Source organism: Alligator sinensis, unplaced genomic scaffold, assembly GCF_000455745.1.
Source record: "Alligator sinensis unplaced genomic scaffold, ASM45574v1 scaffold458_1, whole genome shotgun sequence".
Classification (NCBI taxonomy): Eukaryota; Metazoa; Chordata; order Crocodylia; family Alligatoridae; genus Alligator; species Alligator sinensis.
Window position 1 is genome coordinate 1,417,606 of NW_005841944.1, and position 27,170 is coordinate 1,444,775.

At 41.5% G+C, this 27,170-nt stretch overlaps 1 protein-coding gene across 1 annotated transcript in view; it reads right to left on the reverse strand.

Annotated features, from left to right (window-relative positions):
• MTMR10 (myotubularin related protein 10) overlaps positions 1 to 27,170 on the reverse strand; it is a gene marked incomplete at its 5' end in the record, with an annotated part of 59,161 nt that continues 31,991 nt past the window's right edge. Inside the window, 11 exons of the mRNA XM_025199445.1 lie at positions 1 to 1,220; positions 1,806 to 1,988; positions 4,530 to 4,700; positions 8,342 to 8,511; positions 9,496 to 9,566; positions 10,133 to 10,202; positions 10,635 to 10,765; positions 12,902 to 12,990; positions 13,116 to 13,203; positions 14,017 to 14,185; positions 18,304 to 18,394. Of these exons, the coding sequence (XP_025055230.1) occupies positions 621 to 1,220; positions 1,806 to 1,988; positions 4,530 to 4,700; positions 8,342 to 8,511; positions 9,496 to 9,566; positions 10,133 to 10,202; positions 10,635 to 10,765; positions 12,902 to 12,990; positions 13,116 to 13,203; positions 14,017 to 14,185; positions 18,304 to 18,394 (1,833 nt within the window). The remainder of the gene's footprint in view (positions 1,221 to 1,805; positions 1,989 to 4,529; positions 4,701 to 8,341; positions 8,512 to 9,495; positions 9,567 to 10,132; positions 10,203 to 10,634; positions 10,766 to 12,901; positions 12,991 to 13,115; positions 13,204 to 14,016; positions 14,186 to 18,303; positions 18,395 to 27,170) is intronic.

Consider the following 27,170-nt stretch of genomic DNA (forward strand, 5'->3'; position numbering starts at 1 on the left):
TGAAGATGAATCATCTGTAATGAATGATTTGGGAGGGGGGGGGAACAGGAGCACACAACACCAACACATACACTAGGTGAAACAAGTCACAGAAAGCTAGCACGGAAGCACAGAAATGCATTCCTTCTAAACCCGTGTTGTGACAAGTAATTCGTTCCCATATTTCCACAACTGATGTTAGCCTGCATCCTTTACAGTCATTCTCATTTTCTTTGATGTTTGTTTTCACCCATTTGATTTGCTAATTTGTACTGACACAAGATTCACTTCAGCCAGTCAACATCTGGGAAAACAGACACTGAAAACAGAACAAAAACCTTATTAGTGACCACACCAAACCTTTGATGAGCAAGTGAAAATTTTGCATCTTATACGAGCTGGACCTAGAAACTACAGGAAGAAGCAGACTCTAGACAAGACGCTTACATGAGAACTACTAGAAACAAAATTGTGCGATTTGAAGCATGATTTGCTTTGCTTTTAAATATTTGTGCAAAAATGTAGGTAATATTTGTATATAAAATTATTACAGCTTCAGATGCTGCAATTAGCAGTGTTAACTTAGAGAAGACACACAATGATCTACCCCCTCCCCCAAATGTTTAAAGCATCATCATATCTTAGTCTTCATTTGCAAGTGTCTCAGTGGACAACCAGATTTTGGCACCACTTAAGAATTTGCTTAAAGGTGTTCCCAGAATGCTCCGTCTGCATAGGTTTCCTATAGGAGAAAAGGGGAATGAGGAGGAGAGAAAGTCTGAAGTCCCAGAAATGTCATTTAAACCACTTGCTCTGAAGTACATCCTGCTTTGATCCAGGTCTGAACAGTTTGCTTGCAAAGACAGGTTGCTTTTACACTGTCGAAGACTCCTGTTTAGCATGTCAACTTCATCTACCAGCAGAGAGATTTTGTGGAAGGCAGTGATGAAGCCACCATTATTAATTTGGGCCTCTGGAACCCAGCGGAAGTAGCACAGTTTCCACAGTTTTACGTGCGTTCCAGAGAATTGTGGTAGAATCACACCATGCAGGTCAACAGGCTTGGAAAACCAGGCTCTGAAATACTGCTCCAAGCTATTATTATGGCTGGCTGCCTGCTGAAGAGAGTCTGGTTTCAGTTTTAGTATCAGGGAGTTTCTTCTTGGAAGAAACTCTTGCTCACTGATGATCCCATTCTTTAGTGCTGGCGGGATTCCTCTCAGAGTTGAGCTGTAGTTCTTCTGCAGAAAACAAACAGTTAATTTAGTGCAACAGATAACACCAGCCGCAACAGGAAGTTCTGCTCTTCTACAATGCTTCACTGGACTCCAGTGGGGACTGAGCAGGTTTCTAGCTGTCCCAATTAAATGTGGCCACCCTTAACAGCTGTAACAAGCTTGTGTGTAATCACAGCATCGCTCACATGACAAATACTTTGACCACTCACAGCCGTATAAAATAGATGCGTGTATATTTCAACAGTGACTTCTAAGATAATGAACAAGGGGAACAAACTGAAATCATCAAGTCTCTTCTCTCTAGACAGTAAGTCCAGGCATACCATAAAGTGCACTGGAAGACATGCACCCAACAACAGAGACATGGAGAAATTCAATTTTCTTTAGGTTGGACACTATGGGATGTAGCAATAAAGACAGCACTCTCACTGCTAAAATGAGGTATGAATGTATCTTGTCCAATTATGCAGATAAGCTTCTGAAAAATTACTTACAATTACTTCTACACATGACATCTTAGTATTTCTCGTAACTATACTCGTAAAAGGCAAAGTAGTTCACTAACAAGAGTTTGAATCCCAGTATTACCTTTGACCTTTTAAAAGATTTCACGGCCCCGTTTTGTACGCATGGTGCACTCTTTCCAATATACAAAGGGTTGTGAAAGAGCATACGATCCCTTGTTGTAAACTGTAGAGACCAGTCCCACACAGAAGGAAATTTTAGGCCTTTTTCATCACCCAACTGGATGTTTTTGCTTATAGCAAATTCCTACAAGAAGCAATAAGTAAGCTGATTAAGAGCAAGATAAAGTAAGTTACTTACAAAGCTGCAAGTATAAAACCCTGGATTGAGCCTTCAGGGTAGCCTGGATTAAAGTGCAGGTAGCTGCAGATCACGTGTGCCAGTATTTAGACCAACACAAATATCTATTGCTGGGGAATGGAACTTAATCTTGGAGTTTCCTTGTTCTGGAGGTGGCAATGTGGGGATCGGCCTCAATTTTCCCTTGTAATAACCACATTCCTATGCTTTCTTTTTCATTTACATTTTTTTAGGGGTGCACTGAAAGATTTTTTTGGCCAATACCAATGGCCAATTATTAACCAGCCATATTGGCTGATACTGATCCAATTGCTGATATGCAGCCTGGTAGCATACTGGAGAACTGTGCCTGGCTGGTAAGTCTGTTCTGGAGAAGGGACGTGGGAGAGGGAGTAGGGCCGGGGTATGGGCAGGTACTACCCAGCCAGGGCAAGGTGGGTGCGGGACAGCCATGGGCAGCTTGTCCGTAGGGTGTGTGGGGGGGTGGCTCCTGCCACCGAGTGCACCCATGTGGGAAGCACAGGGGGCATGTGCCCCCTGGATCTGTGCGTGGGGTGAAGGCAAGCTGTCTGTCAAGGGCTGCACTGGCCTCTTCCCAGCAGGGGGAGCTGAGCTAGGGCTGCGGTAGGGGCATGTGGGGGCAGGGCAGGTGGTGGTGGTGCTGGGAGTTGGAGGCTATGGTGAATTTTGGGGTGGCTGTAACTCACCCCATAGCTCCCCCGACCCAGCACCACCACTGCCTGCCCTGCTCCAGCCTCCGCCCCACCAGGAAGAGGCCAGCACAGCCCCCAGCCACAGCAGGCAGCCCACCCTCACCCTGCACACAAATCTGGGGGGCACATGCCCCCTGTGTCTCCCCTGGGGGTATGTGCAACAGCAGGAGCTGCCCTCCTCCCCAGCCCCTGCACCCCCTGGACAAGTTGCAGGTGGCTCTGTCCTGCACCTCACCCTGCCCTGGCTGGGCAGTGCCTGCTACTGCCCCAGCCCCACTCGCTCCATCATCATGGGGGCCTTGATATGCCCTCCAAACCCCTTCCCCACTACAGACTTACCGGCTAGATGCTGCTCGCCAAGCTGCCAGGCTGCATTCCTGGCCACATACATGCTGCAACTACTGCGTGCATGTACGCGGCATTTATCAGTGACATTTTCGGCCACATCAGCCAAAAAAAGCTGATTGCTGATAATGTCAATTTTCCTTCTATCAGTGCCGATACGATATGGACTGATATATCAGTGCACCTCCCCTTTTTTAATGGAATGTTTATTTTGTGTCACATTGTTGAGTTTTACCGTGTTTTCTGAGGAAACTCCATGCTCCCTCAATTCTTTTTTTTTCTGTTCAAGTAACGATTAGATACAAAATAATTCTAGGTTAGGAACATTTTTATTAGAACATACTTGCATTGATTCAAAAGGTACATGTCCCAATTAGTATCCTCTCATTGTTAAACCTCCTATCAAACCTTCCTTTCTTCCTGGAAGATGTCTCACTTGACTTGACTTCAAGGTGTGATCTGCAAAAGGCACTGACATTCCCTTTGATTTTTTTTGCCAGTCCAACCAAGCCTGGACACTTTCCAAGAAGGGAGAGGAAAGGGGGCAATTTAGAAGCCAAGACCTCATTAAACTAAGGAGAAGGTAGGGGTTAAGAGAGAGAGAAGCCTGCCAGAAGCTCAGGCCTTGTTGAACCAAGATTCTGCTGAAGCCTTAAGCAAGACCATGCCAGGGCCTCTAGGTTAGGCATACGCTTCTCTAGATGGCTTACACAGGTGATCTTGCCTTGAGTAGGGGTTGGACTAAAGGACCTCATAGGATCCCATCCCACCCTACTTTCCTATTATTCTGTCACTAACCATGTTTCCAAAGAGGAGAAATGCAGTTACATACTAATCCTATCCACGTTCCACATTGCAAAACTACTGCTGTAGGTCCCTGAATGTAGTCAGATGAAGGAAACAATTAGTAACAATGCTCAGTTACATAGATAATATTTACAGCTATCTATGATTTACAATATGTATAAGGGTCAGTCTTATTGACATTCACCTTAAATGACTATTTTCTTTAAAAGCTCCTGCTGCAATTCTGGTATTTGCAAAAAAATCCAAATGAATACAGGCATCCCTTGCCATTCGTGGGGGGATATGTTCTCGTATCCCCCGCAAATGGCGAAATCTGCGAATATGGCACTGCATTCATGAATGGAGTACCCCCGGCGGTGGGGGGGGATGCCTCCAGTGGTGAAAGCAGGAGCAGCGGTGGGAGCATGGTGGCAGCAAGTGTGGAGCTCCTGTGGAGCTCCTATAAGTGCATAAAGTGCATTTAAAATGCAGGTTCGGCATTCGTGAATATTTGAAACCGTGAATGCCAAACCCACAAATAACAAGGGTTTCCTGTACTACTTAATGTGGATGTTATTTCCAGAACAGTAATGAGGCTTAATTTTAGTCATTTTAAATATAAGGTAATATAGTTTATACTCACAGTGCTTTCCTTTACTCGCTGGTGTGGAGAGTTGAAAAGGAAAGTGCCAAACAGTGAGATCCGTGTGCTGTCATACAATAATGTCAAGTATGTTTCAGAAAACTCAAAGGCTGCTGGGTACTGTTCAAGCAATTGCCAAACAGAATCCAGAAACATCAAGAACAATGGAGACTTGAGTGGGGGGAAAAAGAAAATGAAGATATTTGTTAGATTTAACATAAGCTTTCCCAAAACCATATCAACTTCTTTATATCCTCCTCAGGGCATTAAACACATATTTGTTATACTCCTAGATACAGAACAGAAGTTTGATACCATACAAAAGCACAAATAAATGATCCAATCCTCAAGTTTAGTACTTTTGCCATTCTACTGACAGAAGATGCAGTTATAGGTACTGGGCGACTCAGGAAACTGTTCTGTCAATTTACATCACAAATTCTTTTTCACAGCTTAATGCAAGCAGAATCGAACAGCTGTGTTCCAGTCCTAGAGCTAACATCTTTTTAAGTCCCAGAATGAGATCAGCCTTTTGACAACAGCATTTTCCTGCTGACTTATTCTGTTTGTGGTTCAGATCCTTTTCTGCAGTATTTTTGCCTAGCCAATTATCCCTGATTGTGTACCTGGGCATTTGATTTTTCCTTCTTAAGTCTAACAGTTTCTATTTATCATTATTGAGTGATGCTGGACCATTTATTCAAATGTATCAAGATCATTTTCAGCCCTGCTCTTGTTTTGCAAACACTTTGAAAGACCTCTCAACCTTGGTGTTTAACTGTTATTTTTTTAAAAGTGCACCCTCCATTCCATCATCTAGGCCTTTAATTAAAATATCAATTAAACCTAGGCCAAAACACGGACCCTTGCAGGACTTCTGTTGTACATCCACCTCATGGCAACTTTATTTAGAATATATTTTCATGGTCTGCTTATGCAAATCTCATAGAAAACCATGTCAAAAACCCTATGGAAGTTAAGCTAGCACATCTACTGCTTCCCCCCTCATCCACTAAGGCTGGCTACCCTGGCAAAGGAAATTAAATTGATTTGGTATGATTTATTCTAAGCAAATTCATATGGGCTATTTCATATTGGCTATTTCTTATCCCCTTATTATATACTAATGTATAATTCCCTTTGCTCCCCTCCCCCACTTTTTTTTTTTTTTGAAGGTAGGCATGCCCACTACTTGACAAGGGTAAGCAATTATTTTGGCTGGAGGGCCACTTTACTTAGCAGTTGAGGGCTACCCCCTTGGCAGGTGCCCTACCCCCTGGTCACCACTGTGGGACCAGAAGTCCTGCCCCTAACCCCTGACCCTTGCTACTGGAAGTCTGTCCCCTTGCCCTAAAGTACCCTGGGGTGTAGGGGGAAAGAGAAGGGGAGAGGGTTTGCCATCTTGGAACCTGAAAAAATCATATACTAAAAATCAAAATCAACTACTATAACATCTTAATTTTATTTCAAAATTTGTGAGAGATTTGATTTGTGTGCGTTTGTATAGTGTATATAGAGGTGATTGCATAATAGTTCAAAATAAAGTATTACTCACATATTGTAGGGGGGGTAAGGGGATGTATGTGGGAGGGTGTGGGGCATGTGTGTTTGGGGGAGTATTTGGTTGGAGGGTGCAGTGTGGGTATGGTGGGGGTAGTGGGTGGGAGGGGATGTGGGAGGGATGTGTGGGGTGGTGGTGGGTGCGTGAGTGGGTTGGGTGTGCATGCGTTGGGGGCTCCCCCCCAATTCTTTGTGATGTGGCTGAGTTCAGCCCCTCCATAGGCAGGGCAGGGGGGAGGGGAGGGTGGAATAAGTGCTGCTTGCCTGGCTTGCAATGTGCTGCAAAGGGGTGGGAAAGCTGCTGCTAGTGGGCCCGATCCTATTAATTGGTGGGTGCCCACCTGTGGGCCGGATCCAAATCAGCTGACAAGCCGGATCTGGCCTGCCAGCCATATTTTGCCCATCCCTTCTCTAGGACCTTTTCAGTCATTCCCTAGTTTTCAAAGATAAATCACTAATGGTTCAGAGACTGCTTTGGTTAGTTATTTGAGCTTAAAGATGAGGGTTTTTTTCCAGTCCTGGCAATTTCAATTCATTTAATTTTTCAAAATATTCTTGAACTTCGTCGTCCGCAATACTGGTATGTGTTTTTATCCCCTTGTTAAAATGTAATGCATTCACAATTGACCTTTCTGTGAAGAATGAAACATGGAAGGTATTGATTTTATCTATTGTCTTATTATTTCAGCTTACATTTAAATGAGAAATTAGTTTTACCAATAAAAAAAAAAAAAGAGCCATCTTTACTGAATCCCAAATGCATGGAAGCAAGTTAGTTTTGTTTTTTTAAATATTTTGGTAAGCAGAGGAAGAATCTGTTCAGAGAAGCCACCCCAAATCTTCCTAACAAGTATATGGACTGTGGAGTAGCACCTAAAAAGGGACTTATGTTGCTCCAGGTATCAGTAATCTACCTAATTTAACTGAATGATTTCTGTTAGCCCCCCTGGGAAAGGTTACAGTTTTGCTGCAGGCATCACTCAGTAAAATGCTAGCTCCTGAGTTATGCAGGAAGTCAGACTTAACAATCCTAACAGTCCATGTCAGCTTTAAATCTGAGTTTTAAAATATTATTTTCTATTAAAAAGGCTTTTTAATTAAACCAAAACATATTACAGGAGGAAAAAAGCCAAGTGATGCACTGCTTAAACAAACAAGATTTTGTGAGGCATCTAACATGCATTTTCCATTCTAGAAATATTTTAACAATCTTTTCTTGTCAGATGTTTCCCCAACTACTACACAGTGAACCATCTTGAGAAAGAGTTAGTCTCAGTGGATCAGGTCCCTTCCACTTCACATTACAACAACCCTCAGCAGGAGGTAATATTGGGAAGCAGTGACTCTCTTCCATCTAATGCTCAGTGTTTCTGAAAAAAAAAGTCAATTTCACTCTTTGCTCTTTATTTCTTCCCCCTCTCCCAATCTGATCTTTCCCTCCAGGCAACCTTACTCCTTCTAACAGGCTCCCCTGTGTCTGCGTTGTTCTGTTTCCTACTTCTTTCCCTAGCTGCCTCATTTCCTTCATCCCTAGATATTTATTTCCTGGTGATGCTTTGCAGCTTTAATCCTGCTGTTGGCTCCAATCCCTGAGGATGTTGTCTTTTTACTCTCCTTAAATGTCAGCCCTGAAAGATGCTACTAAACTAGGTCCACTGTTCCAGTTGCTATTACAAGCCTCCAGGCTCTTTTTGTAATGAAAAGATTGACAACTGTGGAAGCAGCTAGAAACAAACAAACCTACCACATCACAACCCACTCATCTGTAGTTCAGTTTGGAAATTGTGTAATAGACTGTAGGCTCTGCTCCAAATGCCCCACTACCATATCAACACTGTGATACCTGCATCAGTAATGGATTTGTGAAACAGGGTTCTATTTAAAAGGAGAAGGACAATGAAAAGGAAGTAAGTGGTCGTGGAAAGAGGCTCCCCAAATTCTTTGCAGGTCAAAGTCTTGGATCCCCAGTTTGATTATTTAAAAAACCCAGGATAAACTACACAAGACTGTTTTGAAACATTAACACCATTACAACATAAACAAACAGCAACACTTGCATCATTAAGAGTGTTAATGACTAACATAAGAAGTAGAGAATGAAGACAAGGTAAGGCTAATCAGTGACATAAACTACATGAATTTGGGAAACACAGGAAGGGATTTCTATTATGATTTTTTAAAGGTTAAATTCATAATGGCAGTCATTCCCCAACATGCTTCCATTCCCTATATCAATATAATGTAGTTTTTACCTCTTTGTCAGATCTCTTTAAGTGGTTACACCTATCTAAAAACTGATATCCTGCCATCACCCACTCCTTCTGTAGTAAGCTCTGAAATCCAACAATCGTCCGAAAATAGGGATCCAGCATCACTTGAACGAGGGAGGCTACAAGGCAGCTTAGGTCCCGTCCTTCTTCCTCTGAAAATAACATAAATAATATTTTTATTTATATATTTCAAAGAGGTTAAAAGGCACAAAACTGGCAATTTTCAGTTCAGTACTCACATTTGGGAGCTTTTAAAAAATGTTATATATGGAGAATGACAAAGATAGCTATTTGATTGGTTGGTTCTATTGTAGAGGCCACCTAATAAATGAACTGTCTGATCTATAAATCAGCTGACTTTTCAGTCTGTCTATTTTGAAATGCCCACTAGCCATTATTTGTACACATTCAACATCAGAGATACATGGTCTATAATGTACAACTCAGGGCCCTGACATCTTGTTACATTTAAGACACAATCTAAGTATTAATCATTCCATAAACAGTAATCTATCTGGCCATAGGTTAAAGCCAATTTATGGTGTGATAATATAATAAATGAGCCACAAAGATATTATTGTACCTTATATTGAATGCTGGGGATGAGCCATGACAGAGTCTGGTACTCAGTTGAGTGTAGGGATTCAGCATGGAGCAGCTTCAGTGTCTGGGACACAGCTGCCCCACACCTGATCCATGGGATTGGGCTGGGCCTGGACCTGGTGCCACCAGCCAATCCTCGCAGGCAGATGGCATGGTCAGACATTGTAAACTTGACATCAGGGAGCATCTCCCCAGTCCTGGGCTCACTGAAATCCAGGGTGTGCAGGTGAGAGCCTTGGGGTGCCTAGGGAAGCAGCAGCTGGGAAGCTGAGAGATCTGCTCCACAACTGTAGGTGCTGCTTCACAGTGCAGGGCCTGGGCAGCTGGGGAGCAAACTCTTTAGATTCTACTGGTTATGTTACAGCCCAAATACACTGCACAATTTCTTCCTGTAGTTATGAACTTAAAATATTTGACTACTCTCTCACATCATTTCAGTAAAGTAAGATCCAGGTAAATTATATTCATCATCCACTTGTTTTAACCTTTAACCTTACTAATGACAATTATAGCATATTAAAAGGTTATAGTACCTTGCAGAACTACAGAAACACGCTTACATTCCAGCATATATACAACCTCAACAGAATGCTTAAGGAATGACCTAGGCAAAAAAAAAAAGTAATTAACTTCACAATTAATACCAAGAGAATCATAATTTGACTGACCATTTTTAAGATTTGGGGAGGGGATTTTCAAATGCAAGTTAAATAATTCAGCAGCACAAGTGCTGCTGATTTCATTGGGATTTACGCAAAGAGGTCATGTAGGCACATCCCAAAAATCTAACATACATTAAAACAATAAGATAAAACTTCAACTTTTCCCAGGATTCTAGTTTCACAGACTTTCTGTTTAAAAGACTGTGAAAGCTGAGTTTGAAATGGTGCCTAATACAGCCTTGATTTTTTAAAGACTTACATTTACACACACACACTTTTAAGCACGTCATTCAAGTAATGAATGTTAAGTCCACCATTTTGTTTTTGTAGGATTCCATCTTATGTAATAAAATATATTTAAGTATAAACAGTTTACAAATATCAATTTCACTTACTTATTTTTACATAGTAAAAAGTCCACCTATATGCTTTATTGCTTATTTACATTGGTGAAAATTTAAGGAGGTAATATTAACCATAATCTTCTAGTTGTACTTTTTGTACACACCTGATGTATTCTAGCCAGTGTGTATTTTCCAGTGAGGACAGCCACTTCTCTTCCGTTTCTTCAAAAGGTTCTGCATGTTTTAAAGAATCATTCAGATGAACAAAACTTGACATGTCATATCAATAGGTCATGCTACTCACTACCTTCTATAGGACTTTACAGTAACAGCTGAAGACATTTAGTATATATCCCTCGATAAAAAACACAGTTTTCTTTTATGTGCCAGGCTGCAGACCGCAGCCATCACATGAAGTTTTATATCTAATCTGCTTAGTGCATGAACTATAACCCGTGATTCAGAATGAAGTAAAAGCATGTAGGCTCTACCAAGCTATTCTGCAACACAACACACCTTTTAAACAGATTTCAAATGTAGGCAAGATAATCACTCCTTAAGAAAAAAAAAACTTGCTTATCTCAAACCTTTCAAACTATATTTTTGCAACCTTATTCCTAAATACCTCCAAAATAGAATATGCTTAAGAATGATATCATGACTTACCATTAACACACAACTGTTTGAGTTTAATAAATGCAGCCTGGATTTCCTGGATATTGGGTAGACACTTGTCCAAATCTGATTTGTAAACATCACTTCTCTGTGGATGGCTTCGAGTTATTGCATTACAAATCCTAATGAAAAAGCGTTAAAAACTTTAATCCTGGACTGGGAGGAAAATAAGTTCACCAGCATAGAAGTATACTTATGGATACAAAGGGGTTTTTTTGTGTTTTTTTTAAAGAAAGTATTTTAGTTGGTTGTTAGGAAGGCAAATAGCTTATGTAAAAAAGCTATTTGGCCAAACAGCAAAATGGAAAAGCATCTGATTAGCATTCAGCTTCAATGCATGTCATGCTTTTGTGGCCATATGGAATGCATGTGGAGGCAGAATTGTTGACACACATTTCAGAAACTTTCAATTCCCACTGAGGAGCTAAATTAAATCTGAGCAATTGAAAACAATGGATTGTTTAAAGGTATGCTAGAAGAGGCAGCTATTATTCACAACAGCACAGAAGCTGTAGGAAGAAAGCCTGTTGGGGAAGTGTGTTTAACGAAGTACATAAAAGGAGACCTGGACATAAGGCTAAAAGCTAGACACTGTTCAGTTTGAGCCTGGCTCTGACACCAGCTCCCTCTAGTCTTCAGAAACTTACAGAACCTCTATATTAAGGATAGTATGCGCCTCTAGGTTCTATATACATTATCTAATGCTTATAAAGAGATCTGAAGATGAAAAGCTATTATTATGAGGACCATCACGAGGCCAAACCTGCAACGGTAGGAGTGAAAGAAAACTTGAAGGATGAGATATCTCAGTTAGAGAAGTTAATAGATTTGTTGTCAATATTGAATATTCAATGATACTTAAGAAATATATAAAAGCATATAAACTTTAGTGTCCCAAAGGGAACACTAATCAGAGCTTCACTTAAACCACCCAAAGGCAATTAAAAGGTTTACAAGCAGTCTTCTAACCTATTAAACATAAGGAATAAAAGGTACCAGTCTTGCAAGGTGCTCTGTGATTTCTGTACTGTGAAAGTTGGGGGGTGGGACACACGACTTATAAGGAAAGGCAGAGGGAACTGGGCTCATTGGGCATTTGTACATGTACTCTGGGAGTGTAGGGGGGAGGTGCTTTAAATTACAGCAGCTCTGAGAGCCACTCTAAAGTGCCCAGAGTGTCATGTGTATCAGCATCCCCACGCTGAAAAATGGTGGCAGGGGCGCTTTAATTCAAGCTCATTGCACAAGCTTTAGTTAAAAGCATCCCCGCTGCCATTTTTCAGCACAGGGATGCTGATACATGTGACGCTGGAGTTTGCTAAAGCATGGTAATTACCACGTTCCAGCAAACTTAATGAATCGTGTCTGCTCCGACACACTGTAATTACAGCACAGCAGAGCAGCGTTGCTGCATGTGTATAGGCACCCATTTAGTCTGGAGAAGAGAAGACTGAGGGGATTTAATAGCAGCCTTTGACTACCTGAATTGTCATTCCAAAGAGGATAGAGCTAGACTGTTCTCAGTGATGGCAGATGACAGGACAAGGAGCAATGGTCCCAAGTTGCAGCAAGGAAAGTTTAGGTTGGATATTAGGAAAAACCACTCATGAGGAGGGTAATAAAGCACTGGAACAGATTACCTAGAGAGGTTTGTGAAATATCCATTCTTGGAGGTTTTTAAGACCCAGCTAGACAAAGCCTTGTGTAGGATGATCTAGTTGGGGCTGGTCCTGCTTTGAGCTGGGGGATGGACTAGATGACCTCCTGAGGTCCCTTCCAACCCTAATTTTCTATGATTCTAATGTTAGTGGGAAATACGGTGTTTGGCATCCCAAAGCAGTATTTATTGTCTTACAGAATTCAGTCTATGTTGCTTTGTATCTTCCAAGCACTGCAAAAAGATTAACTTATTTTCAAAATTTTTCTGTGAGCGAGACAAAAGTAGAAGTTCCCCACTGGTGGTACAGTAATATCAATGCGATAAGAGAAGCAAGTGTAACAATGGGGTTGTGTCACTGGTGTGCTGTGCAGTTCCCAGTGTGGCTAAGAGACCAGAAGCCTTAAATGTACATTATCAAAATATTATTAATTAAATATGACTTAAGTGTACATTAAGTAATTCCAAGGCTTCGTGCAGACTACCTGCTTGGAGATAAATTTCACACAAACTGCTGCATCACGAAAAAGGTATGTGGCTTATAGCCCACTAATTGTCTCATATATGTCTGGTTAAGTAATGCTAATAGGTTATAGTTTACCTTTGGTCTATCTTTCTTTGTTGTAATACATCTTTAATGTTGGCCATTCTCACAAGAGCACTCCCATTAGGGTGATTCCAGCACCATACCTGACAGAAAGAGATTAGTGAGTACCATGTGACAAAACAAAGACAGATTCCTAATTCCTGTGTATAAAATGTATCACTGTCAAATATTATATGACAATGAAAATCAACATAAAGTGTACACTTACTGGCATTCGTCTCCCAATGAATGAGTAAGAATAGAGCTTCAGGTCCTGATCTGCTAAGGAAGATGGGACTACAAAGTATTCTGGAAGGCTGGGGGAAAAAATGCAATGCAGAGTAATTTTTCTTGAAAGCACTTATTAACTGTCCTGGAGACAGAAGCCTACTACCAACAGTGGTGTGTTAGCACAAGAGCTGAGCCTCAGAATAATAATGCAACTTAAATGAGGTACTACATAAGCACAGCGTATGTATGGTAATAACCACTCTATTCCCTTGTGTGTTCAGTAAGCCACTCATGATACTAGCAATAAAACTCATATCATGAGTATGTCTCACTTGTGGGACCCAGCACTACAATCTTGGTTTCTCTTGGTTCAAACAAAAGCATGCCTCCTTTGCATTACCTCCATTAGAAAAACGAAGTGAGATATATCCCTTCACCTCCAACAAAAACATCTAAAAGCATGACCCAAACAGGAAGCTAAAGCCATAATGTTTTCTGATGCACTATCAGTTTACCAACCTCTATTAATTGCTTACTTCTACCCCTCCACAGGATCCGATCCAAAGAATGGAAATCTCAGGTTTGTTTTACAGATACATATGGGAAGAAGACACAAGCTCAGGGGCGGACCACTGAGATGCTCACAGAGCACTATGGAAGCGACAGACAGTGCCACTCTAACAATGTTCCTATGATTTTCCATTATAAAGTTCCAAACTGTGTTAAGATAGTAAATCACCTGAAAGATTCTTTTATAAAAATATGAACTCAAGAAAAACTCTCAGGTCTGATCAAAACGCATCCACGTTTTCCTACCAGCATCTGATCTCTCTTTGGGCCAATGTAAAGTCAAAATAGCAACAGTCAAATTAGCTTGTTTTTCATTGGTACAGACTTACCAAGTAGAAATCATGTAACCTTCATTGACTGAACAGACTCTCCATTCTGATGCACCTGTCCTTTTGATTTCTCTATCCCAATCAGAGTAAGCTTCAAACAAAGGAGTCTGTTGACCACTGCCACTGCTTCCACCACCTCCTCCAGGATCTATTCCATTTACTTTTTTTGCTAGAAAAGGAAATTCATCAATGCAAGATTTTTAAGAATCTCCCTTGAACATTTGATCATGCTAATTACTAGAGTGGAATCTTTTCTAAATAAGAGGTAGGTGTTCCTTACATCTTCCAACTGATGTTGCCTCATCACAGATTAACCAGTAGCGATATCTTCCCTACAGTTTGGTAATAAACAAGGGTGACTGTTTCAATACAGCGAACTGTGTGCAGCTCTTGTATTGATTCAGTTCCTAGAACACAAAGGCCTAGTCTGGAAACAGTGTTGCATTCATTTGTAAGTGATCTTTTTCTAGGTCTACAGATTAAAAATTTCCTGGAACTGACCTGTTACAATGTACTATTTTAAAATATCATATTTATGCAAAACCGAGATGACTCTGAATTTATGATGACCTTGCAATAATTATATTCTATACATGGAAACATTATAAATTTATTATAAATGTATTATAATTTTCCATGTATAGAATCTAATTATTAGAGGCTCGTCTTAAATTTGTCTTGTTCCCACTGGGGAAAGTGGTGGCAAGGGGAATGGGGGAGGAGCCAAGGGGTCTGCCCCCCTTGCCCTCCCATAATTTGCCATCCCTGTTGCCTGTCCCTACCTGCCTGCACAGGAAAACGGATTGGGGGGTGGGAAGGGGGGGAGGCTGCAGAGGCAGCATGGGGCACAACACTGGGGGGAGGAGGGAGCAGAGGCCGCAATGGGATGGGGCCAGAGTCAGAACAACAGCAGTCCTCCATCTCCCACCTCATACTTCAATCCAAAAATGAGGAGCTTTTACCCCCATCTTAAATGGGGGTAAAAAATACTCATCTTGGGTTCAAGTGAATATGGTAGCTAACTGTTCTGGAAATTCAGCTAAAATTTGCTACTACTGATAAAAATTCTGAGAACAGATTGACTATTACTGAGCCACAAACTTTCCAGATAACACCTGCTTTGCCATCCTTTCCACTGTTCTAACAGTTTTGATTTAAGAGGTGCTTTTTCAGCAAACTCCTACATTCAAAAGAGCTGGAAAAGGTTCTTTTTGTTCTTAGTACAGGGGCCAAGGCAAAAAAAATGCTCCAGTAACAAGGCTTACTAATACATCACATGACATTACTCATTCTGACTAAACTGCTCTGATGTTAAGAACAGCTTTGGTTCTCATACAAGGATGTTATTATATACCATGTTACCAATTAATTAGCAAGATTTCCGCTACTGTTTTTTTCTTTTGAAACAAATTGGTCAATTGTGTTGAAAGCATGGGGCACACTGTTTCCTGAGTTGAATTAAAAACATTATGTAAATTGAGGCCCAGTTCTATAATCTAATCTATGAGGGATCAGACAGGGCAAAGGAATCAGCTTGAACATAAATTGCAAGATACTATCACCCCAAAGACAGAGTGTCAGCTTACTCCTTTTATATCACCAATTTAATCTTTCCAGTAGTTTTAAAAAGACCCTTCCTTGAGTATGCTTTTCAAGAGAGACCCATTCCAAAACTGAGGTAAAGTGATATTATGGTAATGCAATCTCCTGCCACTTCTCTTACTACCTTACATTCCAAGTGTGACCACAAGTAGGAATCCTTTTTTCCTTATGTAAATCAGTGAGTAATTAAATTGTATCTTTATACAAGTGTCTTTTAAACTGTTTTTATATTTTTTTAAATTTTGGGGGGCTGGCTTTGGTTGGTTCCTCATAAGTTACTCTGAGGATATTTAGGTACATATTTAGGTTAAATGTAAACATAATTATGTTTAAAAGTTTATATCAGAACAGACACTTTAAATTATTTTTGGTATCATCAAATTAGAGCCGCTGGCTTAGTTTTCTTTATGCTTCCTTATTTTTTCCTAAAAATGTATTAAATGAATAAATAGGAGCTCAGTCAGATCTCCAGAAAACACTCGAAGTTTTAGATTGGCTCATAAATGAAGATTAATTTGACACTCTCATTCAACCAGTCATTTGTACGTATCACAAAAGGTCAAGCTTATTCTGCTGGTCCCATATTTTAAAAGCTCTAATATTTTCCCACTTAAAAAAAACAAAGTATAAAGCATAAGGAAGCTGTAAAAGATTTGGGGCCAGGTTTTGTAAGGTAATTTAGTTGCTTAATGTTCCAGATAAATTCCATTAAGAGCTTCAGCAGTTTAGATGCCCAACTCCCACCTAACCTGCTGAGACACTTCTGTATCTCCCACTAGGCTCCAACCTGCAACTTTGAGCATATCCCACCTTCGAGTGCCTGGCCCTTTATTTCCAACTGTGGGGGTGCTATGGCAAGGCTTTGGCTTTACTTGCGAGCTAGAGCTGTCACACATGCCCACTCACACAATTAAAACAGCTGGAATTGTAGGCAAAGTGAGAAAACAATTGTGGAAAGGAATTAGAATTTTCATAATGTCTTTTCACAGCAGAAAATGTTAGCATAATTAATATACTGGTATAGGGAGCTTTTTCAGATAAAAATAAAATTTGTTTGTTTTGGATAACAAGTTATGATCACACCAATTAATTTACATACAGAAAGTAAAGGTTTTGGGTGCGGTATAAGTCCATTTTAATTATCTCCTAATATGCACTGGGGAAAAAGTGTGAACAAATACAAGAGACACTATTTTAAAATAACTATATGGGTTTGATATTTTCAAAAGCACAGAGGAGAGGGAAAAAAATAATGGGAAAACTCTGAAGCACCCATTTTTTTTACAGGACTGGCAGGGGAGCGGGCTGGGTAAAACCCGGGGCTGTGTCAGGGATCCCAGTCAAACACGAGAACACTAAGCAGAGACTTCCCTTTCAGGAATGTCTGCCGGCTCCCCCCCCTAGCCACTGTAGCCCAGCAAAACCACTGGCAACATTGTCACTGGTTTGCTGCCCCCATTAGTACTCTGAAACTCCAAAAGGGTATTCTGTTTATTTTACCCACTTCATGTAATGCAACTCTTCTACTCGCCTTTCTTTCAGGTAGCACAGCCATTTCATGGACAGAGTAAGGATGGCTTTGTGAAGGCTGTGACAGACATAGCATTTTATTAACACCTTTCTCTCTCTCTCTCCAGTATACCGCTACAGTTTCTGTAGATTTGCTCCCTACTGCATCATGCAGCTGGAATGAGAGTGTGGATTTTATTTAACACTCTCTTTAAACGTTACTGCACACATTTGAAGTGTCCCCATCACACAAGCACATAAAACATTATTGTGCCCATCACACAAGCAAATATAAACTTCCATGTGGGCACTCACAGTGGAGTTAGGTGGACACATGTAGAAAATGAGCATGCCCATTTGGGGCAAGTTTGAAAATCTGGCCTTTTTGTAGACCCCTCCGTGGACCCCATGCTGAGTTCCTTTAGTGGTGAAATCATTGGTTTCTAATGCAAATGGCAGAGTAAGGATATTAAATAAATGACGTACCTCTAGAGCACTTTTCATATTTGGAAGCTTACTGTAATGGATTTGCAACTTCTGGCTGTGTATTGGCTGGGGAGCACTAAGCAGTGACCTCACAGCATTACACTAGAAATCAAGATCCAAAGGCATCTTTTCCAAGCTTACCTAACTGACAAGGTTCAGTTGGAGATTGGCCTTGAGCAGAGAGGGTGAGCTCCAACTCAGCAGGGGTGGTGGAAGATTTGAGTGGAAAGAACTGCCTAGTAAGCCTCTAGGAAAGGAAATATGGAGTCCCAAGTTGCACAAATCCTCCTGCAATACCACCAGAAGAGAAACTTACTCCTAACAGAAGGCCAGGTGAACAAACCTGCCTGGGGATTTTCTGAGTGTCCAGAGTACAAATACAGACACACAATAAGAGGAATGGAGGGCAGATTGAAAAATAATGCCATTCATGCTGGTATAGAGAGCTTTTTCAGATAAAAAAATAAAATTTGTTTGTTTTAGATAACAAGTTATGATCACATCAATTAATTTACATACAGAAAGTGAAGGTTTTGGGTGCAGTATAAGTTCATTTCAATTATCTCCCAAAGCAAACCTCAAACACTTCTTGCCCTTGCTTTACTACAAAAGTCTCCAGCCTTACTACAGTTAGAACAACTGCACATATTAAAGAATGAAAACAATGAACCAAAATCTGTTTATAGTTACCTGGATTATGATACATTTTCCCAACATATTCAAATGCAAAGAGCAGCTGAAGATCTGTTGGCTGAGAATAGTGAGCAATTGCAAGGCACACCTAGGGGAAAAAAAAGAAGATACTTGCTTTTACTCTTCAGCATTATTAAATATAAAGTACTTTAGTGTAAGAATCAAGACAACTTAAATATATTACCATGGCACTGTAAAAATGTGTAAAATGAGATAGATTAAAGATAATCTTTTGAGGTACTCTTTCCAGATTTGACCCAAGAAGAGGATTACAACATATTGTTACAATTGGTTAAGTCAGAGCTTTCCAAACTTTTCATGTTGGTGACACACTTTTTAGACATGCATCATTTCGCGACACAGTAATTCAGTTCCGGGGGAGGGGCCAAGGGAAGCAGACGTGAGTAAGGGAGCTCCGCGGTGCCCTTCCGCAAAATTTTCTGCATTTCGCGCGACACACCTACACACTGCCGCCGACACACTAATGTGTCACGGCACACAGTTTGGAAAGCTCTGGGTTAAGTGCTAATATTTGGTGAGAAAGCATTATCATCATCAAGGTAGGTGATTTTCTTTTGACTGTCCATCAGGAGCAACTCAAAAGTATAGACTGACATAACAGCAGCATTTCTTAGTGCTGAAAACAAAGATCTGTTTATACCAGAAAGGGCAACCAGCTTCAGCACTTCCAAACTGTTCTTTGTCAAAAGAAGTCCAGACTGTGGGAGCAAGACACTGAACTGCCCTTGTGGATTCATACGCACACATGGGGAGGACAGGGGAGCAGAGCCAGAAAAGAGCAGAAGGCACCTGTGCAGTGATGAACCACACAGGGCCTTATTCCTGGCTGATCCTTCGGCATTACTCGTGTGTGTGTGTGTGTGTGTGTGTGTGTGTGTGTGTGTGTGTGTGTGTGTGTGTGTGTGTGTGTGTGTGTGTGTGTGATAAGCAGTAATAGGCTTCATGCACAACCTTTGACATTAATATTTTGAAACAGCATCGCATTTTCACTCACAAGACTTGCAGGAGTTATGACAGTCCTGCATACGTGTAATTCCTGTTCACGGATGCCTTCAAGATTTCTGGAGTAAAAGTCAAGAGACTCAGAAAAGTTTCTATTCATTAGACTAGGAAATGCTCTCTTCCTGCTGGATGCTTCTGGCTTGTTTTTTTAGATGGCCAGAGCACTTTCAAAATTTCAGTGAAGCATCCAGTGAGAGGTACAGATGGCAGGTGTTACTTGACAAGGTACAAGGACGTACAGTTAGTTAGGAGTGTTAAAAAGCAAACACTTTCCCATTTGCTGAGAAATTCTGGAAGCTGACAGATCAGCCAGATGATCTGGGAAGTCTGATGTCAGCCTGATAACTGGGCCTGGCCCTCAGAGACTCACCCTGGATGACTGGTTTTTAAACAAACACCCTCCATATTAAAATACCTCTGAGCCCAGCCTCTCTAAGAACCTGATGAGATGGCTAGGCTAGCAGGCTGAGTCATGTACCTTGCCTAAGGGCCCTACTGCAGCATCTCAATTGGAGAACAAGTACATCCTTGCCACCTCAACATAAGAAACAGCTCCCGCAGGTAAGTCTGTACATGGGGATTGAGGCCCCCATAGGAAGGGAAGGAGGAAGTTGGGCAGGGATGGGGCCACTGCCCAGCCCAGTGGTGCATGGGGCTTGGGGCCATGTGTGGTTGCAGGGCCCTGGCGGGGAGCAGGACGAGGCTGCAAGGGGCTCATCCAGGGGGAGTGGGACTGGCTCCCAGCCACTCCGCACACTCCTGGGGTGGCAAGGTGGGCACATGCCCTCAAGATCTATGCATGGGGGGCAGGCTGCCCACTACTGTGGGCTCAGGCTCCCCACCCTGCTGCCCTTCCCTGGGGCCTCCACAGCCCGGTGGGTGGGACTCAGCATGGCAGAGCAGAGTGGAGCCAGGTGGGGAAGCTCCTTGCCATTGCAAGCCCCACAGTTCCTTGGCAACGCACCCCCTGCCCACCTGGTAGCAGCAAGGGGCACAAGCCTGCACTGCTATCCCCACTGCAGCCAGGCAACCAGGGGGCTCTTTGCCAGGGCAGTGCTAGGCTCACAGCTGCAAGGAGCTTCGCACCCAGCCCCGCTCTTTCTTGTCATGCCAGGTCCCACCCACTGGGCTGCAGAGGCCCTGGGGGAGGGCCACAGGGTGGGGAGCCCAAGCCCGCAGCCTGCATCTGCCCCTGCCCCATGCACAAATATGGGGGGCATGTGGCCCCCCCCACTCCTTCCTGGGAGTGTACACAGCAGCAGAAAGCTGGCCCCTGCTTGTCTGAACCTGTAGCGGGCAACCTACCCCCCACCTATGGGCTCCACTTTGGGTGTGCTGCCCATGGGAGAAGGGAAGCCAGGCTCCTTGCAGCAGCTGTCACCTCCCGTGGGTGGCAGCAGGGGCTCAGCTGCTGCTGTGGGAGGCCCTGGCCCTGTAGCCCTGGCAGAGGCAAATCATAAAAAAAAAAAATCATTAAAATCTCTTATCAGAGAATTTGTAATTTTTTACCAGAATCCGAGTGCCAGTGTCCCGAGCAGCCCAGCAGTCTTGCCTGTGCCATTCCAGTGCTCTCTGTCCTCACTCAGACTTCACTATCTGCCCTGGGACCGTCCCTTTTCTCTCCGCCTGCCCCCTGGGACCTTCTCCTTTCCCCCCAGCTCTCTCTGAATTTCACTCTTCTCCTCAAGCCCCATCAGATACACTTGCAACAAAACAGCTGCAAAACTGTAGTCTCACCCAATACAATGAAACATGGTTTAGGGAATCAAAGGGCAGTGTCTGTGGCTTGCTTTCAGGCCTACACAATCATGTGCCCCTGGGGTGAAAAGGACATTTAGATGTCCTATTTAGGGACCTAAAAGCATTATTTACATTAAAGCCCGCCCACACGGAGCCCCTCACTGGAACAGCAGGCTAGAACTTAGCCCACCTCATTACGCTAAGATTCAAACAACCTTCCCCACTTTACCCAAATATGCCTCTTTCATTTCAAAGGAAACATCTGAGAAGGGTGATGGTACACCTTCACTACAGTGAAATTTATCCTATAAATTAAGCTTCAACAAATTCTACCTGTCAACATTTTTAAAAATCTCATTACAAAATGTATTTATGGAGAAAATACACCGGCCGGTGAGCAGGATGGGTATGAGAAGCACTGGGTTGGGACTGGCCATTAATGCTTACAAATAGGGCCTGGTACAAACAAGGTTGAGAACCACTGGCATCAAGAAGGAGCAGAGAAAACAGCACAATGTTGTCTTATTTATCTTTTCTTACAAACACTTCTCTGTAAGGTGCTAAATGCTCTTCTAAACCAGTTAGTCTCTGCTCCGCCTTCTGCTTCACTTCAGAGAAGCACAACCACACAAACACAGCAAACATCACTTCTCTCTACTTCCTCATTAGGAAAAGGGCAGTGAAACTTAATCAAAGGAAATTATCCAGCATTAAGACAGGTAGATAGTTTGTAACAAACATATGAAATAGATACATTTTCATGATTTGCCTTTATTAACAAAAAACCTGAAACAAAGGCCAGACTTTTTTTTTTTTTTTTTTATACACACACACTCTCTCTCTCTCTCTCTCTCTGACCTTCTTTGTAACAGCCAGCCTCATAACTTTGGAAATATCAGCATTTCTGGTTTTCAAGTTTAAAAGATTTTTAATAAGCAAACATTTATCAGGCTATGGAACCTGAACATATATGGTGCCTCTTCAACTCACAAGCATACTATATGTCTGTATAAATATTAGTAAAAAAATGAAAGTTTTATTACAGGCTTGCTAATGGACAAGACTTTATAAACATACCAATAGATTTCTACTAACCAGTCCCATTCAATAGCAAGAAAACCCCAAGATTATCAGGTTTTAAGGCTGACAACAATAAGTATAGCAATTGTTTCTTATCTTGAATAATACTGGGTGGTAACCTAAATGTCCACTGTAGGTACCACTACTTAAAGATCATAACCCAGCACATTACGTATTCTTTTGTACTTAACTAAATTTTGCCTTTAGGCTATACTCATTTTTTCACCATATTTTACTCAATATAAAGCAGTGTTTGGTATGCTTGGGACAGTGTTTGAAGACAGTTTGCTTCTAAGAGGTTGAGAACACTCTCTTACACATTTTATCTGTTGACAGAAAAGGTTTTCTTATGGCCTAAAACAAAAATATGAAAATGGGATTTCTATGCACACCATTAAGGGATTAACAGTACTGACAGTACAATGCCACAGAAAAAGGCAAAGAGTATACATTCAGGCTGGATTCCATAGCATGATGATTACTACCACATCACTAGCCTTTATGCTTCCTATACAGGAGATAGGACCTGCATTTTCATTTTGCTGCTGGCTTTTGGCAAAGACATTTACCACCATTTACAGAATTATCTCGTCCATGCTATGCTTCAGGCTAACTTGATCTCACTGAAAACTTGCTGCTTTGCACACACTTACCCAATAACCATACAATATGTTAACAAAATCTTTAAAAAACACAGTCCCTGAGACTTCTTTCCCTGTATTATTTTCAGTTCAACAATGAAACTACAGTGCAGAACAGAAGCGGTCTCATGTGGTTTTTGACAAACACAGAGCAAAGCAGTCATTGTAAAATAACTTTGCACAAATGTTCTTGAGCAGTTTGTGGGTTTTCTTGGTAGGCTGGAGGCAAGGAGAAGGTAGGTCCATATATTTAAGAGTGGTTGCATATGCATGATAAAATATATTATATTATATTATTGATAGTTTACATATTTAGAGTCCCCAAATTAAGAAAGAAATGTATTAGCATTTGTTCTGCTATGACAATCCCTCTGCATTTTAGGCAAGTGAAACCGATGCAAGCTACTGCATCAAGTAGTTCCTTCTAACAAGTCCTAAAGCCAGATTTATATTCTATTTATCCCTAACTTCATAAAGTAGTGTTATTGTCCAAGACGTCAAGCAAGCAAATTCCACGTTCCTCCACAGAACACCACCTAAGGCTGAAAGCTCTTAAAATGAGAAGACACATGTTTTACAGGAAGCGCTCTCATATCATACTGAAAAATGTTTACTATTTTTGCCAAGTGAAATTGTACAAAAACTGAAACTATTCAGACTCAGTCAAGAAAGAAATAGCTGCTCATTTTAAAAAGTAAAAACAAGAGGTTTAATAAATGTAGTGTTACAAATACCATTCTCCTAGATAAGTGTGCTTTCAAAGCAGTTTCCCTTAGGAAAGCAGGGGATATTTGCACTGCAACCTGTGCCCCCCAGCAAGGGTTTTACCCAAGGAATGTAGCTCTAATTGCCAAAGCTCCACAGGAGCTCCAGGAGAATTGTTGAACAGATCATTTAGTTAGTCTACAAGATGCAAATGTACTCTGTGTTCTGTTTGACTTCAGACTAACATAGCTGAAGACCTCTCATAACTCTTATGCCCAACTCAGCCCGATTTCCAGGGTTAAGAGTTCTCTCACATTTGGCAGAATCTCAACATAGGCCAGAAATAGGTATAAATGTAACAATACATAATAGGCAAAAGTATGAGGATTTTCAGATGCTGAAGATAAATTCTAAATTCCCACGTCAGAACTTTTGTGGGTGTGCAGGTCATGGTAAGTTGGGGGAAGACCGGGGAAGGGGGGCATGTCCTGCTGCAGAATTCAGGGCCCTTTGGCCCCGTTAGCAGCGAGCTTGCCTGACCACAGCTTCCTCTGGACACTTGTTCCAGACCCACTGACACTAGCAGACCCCTCCCACTGCTGGCAAATCCCTTCCCTGAACTCCTTGCAGCCTCCAGACCCACCACTGATGCTACTTCCAGATCCCTCACTGCCACTGATGCACTGGCCATGGTGGCTACCCTGTGCTCCAGACTGGATCTGGCATGCAAGGCACCTCACAGTCTGGATCCAGCTACAGTCCCCTGAGTTGGATACCCCTGCCTTAGAGGCATCATAAAAAATAATCTCTTTTGCACTGGAGACCTGACAAGATAACTCATTTTGCCATGTATGCAACAAATAATTAAGGCAAGGATAATGCTAAGGTCAGAAAAGTTTAGGCTGAATCGATTCTATCCAAACAGCAGGTTCTCACTGAAACAACACAAAAAAGAAATGACATGATCCCCACAAAAGTATGATGACTTGTGAGAAGGTTTGTTTTCACTGGATAGGAATCAGAATTGGGGCATGAATGTTTTTTCCTCTCCTGGTTTGATTATGCACATGTCTCAAACATTTTAAAATGGATTCTTGGAGGGGCAGAGCTGGGAGAGAGAGGCCATGGAGAAGTTAAACTGGAGCTATATTTAGGCAGGGAGAGACTACAGGGTGTGTGCCACTCTGGTGTACTGCCAAGCTTCATGCACTGTCAGGCAATGTGTCAAAGGCAAAGTTCTCCAGCCACTGGAGAAGTGGCAGTACTCCAGAGCGAGGCATCCCTGTGCATTTTCACTTGATACTGACATTGGGGCACTACACAGTTAGAAGAAGATTGTTATTAAAGCAGTTCAATATTGTTGCACTCAGTACTTATGGATTAAAATAGACTGCTTATTTAAAGTTAAACCTGCATTAACAGCTGCCTGTTTTAACCTGCAGCAAGGTCTCAGTCCTCAAGGTTTCATATCGTTTAATAGTTCTGTCTCAGGCAGCCAAGTGTTGTAATGCTGGAAATTTGCAGCCTTTTCAAATGATGAACAGGTTTTATTTAAATTTAAACAATACCCATTACTTCTCCTTTCAAGTTGCTTAGTTTTCACCTCCCCCAACCCTGTTACTCCTGTTTCCCCTTCCTCTTCTCTCTAGAACCTACTATGCTTTCCTTCAGTTAAGGAGTTTTTTCAACTTTGACTGGATACCAAAACTGGATCAAATTGCAAAATGCACTGAAGTCAGCTATCGCCACCATTATCTATCAGCTCAACCTTACATCTGAATGGGCTGAACTAGAGTGCAGCCCCCCTCCCTACCACTTTCTGAAGCTCATGTAACCCAAATGTCCATTAACTTAATGTGACTGTGTGTGGAATAATTTTCAGATAGTATTACATGTGCATAAGCTACTGTGAAGGCTGACACTAGCTTTCCATTAACATTCTGATTTTCAAGCTTCTTTGTAAAAAATTGTCCAGAATGAAGTTAAGTTAATCATCCTGAAGCATGTCCTGCAATCCCAATGTTTTTTTTTTACTATTGAATTTAATAGAATTTATAGAAAGATGTAGATACTGTAAATTCTATGCATCTTGGGCCTTCCTACAGACACAGTAAAAAGGACTTTTGCTTCAATCCAATGGCGATTCAATTTATGACACAGGGGAACAATATCCAGATTGGAGTCCCTTTACAGAAAGAGTGAAACTTTTTTTTTTGACATGCAGAGCCACAATCAGTTATGCAAGCTGTGCCAAATGTACCAGCTGTATGACAGCGCTTTATAAAACTAGTGGCCGGGTGGGCTTCCAATTTTAAACAATGGGTGCATTATATCATGGAATAGAGTCTGTGATCCCCATAATTTTGTACTGTAACTTTTAATCCCAGTAATTTTAGATCCACAGGAAAGGAAAAAGATCTGTGCTAACTCCCCGCCCCCCCATTCTTCCTAGTATACATATGCTGGATATTTGAAAATGGTATATTTAATCACTTTGTCATCACAGGCATCATAGTTTACAGCTATTTGTATTAGAAATTTAGGACAGGAGTGGACTACTGGTCATCAAATCCAGTCCCCCATTATTATATAAATTCACATCATCATATACTCCCTTCCACAAACTTAATGATCTTAAAGGTAATTAGATATCTTGTCCAGGCAGCAGCTTTGAAGGAGTTAACGAAAGGCTTAATCACTTGCGACCAAGCAGCCAATTTGAAACAGCTGCTGTAAAAGACTGAAGCCCAGACAGAAGGGGGCAGCAGGTAGAGAGGTTGTTGAATATGCAACATGGGAGAGAAAGGTCTAAGCAGGAAACATAGGAGGGTAACAGTCGTTAACTACCTTCACTGGGTCCCGAGATCTTGCAATCCAGGCAATTTCAACTGCTTGTAGGAATTTCATTTATTTTCTAGTTTTATAAAAGTACAGAAAGTCAGAAAAGAACTCAACTGGAGAGATATGTAAGTTTCTCCAATCAGTGCTGGAAGGGAGGCCAATGGTCTTTGTTGCTTATTTGACAAACAGAAACTAGTTTGCCGGTCAAGATATTCCTTTATTTAAGCACTGGATATATGAATGTAATTAACAAATATCAATCCAATCTGTTTTGGTTCTAGCATTCTGAAATACTGCATTTACAGTTTCCACGTAAAGGAACTGGATTACCTACAGAAGTGGTCTTATAATTTAAAAGCCCTGAAGCAATATATCAGGAGGTCAGTGAATGATCTTGTTGTTCACCCTCTACTGAACTTCAAACATTTTCCTGGTGCTTTTAAACAGGTTTGAAACTCCATCCACTAGCCAGAGAAAACTTTTTAGTCAAAGTTTCCAGGACGTACACGTACATTTTGACATTCTAACTTTTGGTAACTTTAAGTTAAAAACTTCCAGTATAAGCATGAAAGTATCCAAGACTTTCCATTTAATGATAACAAGATGCTACAGGGTGATACCTAGCTATAATAGCTCATTTGATTTCAGCCTTGGAAACTTTAAAACAGACTTTAAAACACTTATTTTGTAGATCTTCAGTAAGTTTTGAAGTAGAAGAGATGCATCTTAAGCTAAAGCAGTGGTTCTCAACCTTTTGTGTACCGGGACCCATTTGCAAAGATCTATGGCCTGTCCTGAACAACACCCTACTAGCCCTGCTGGTACCTGACCCCT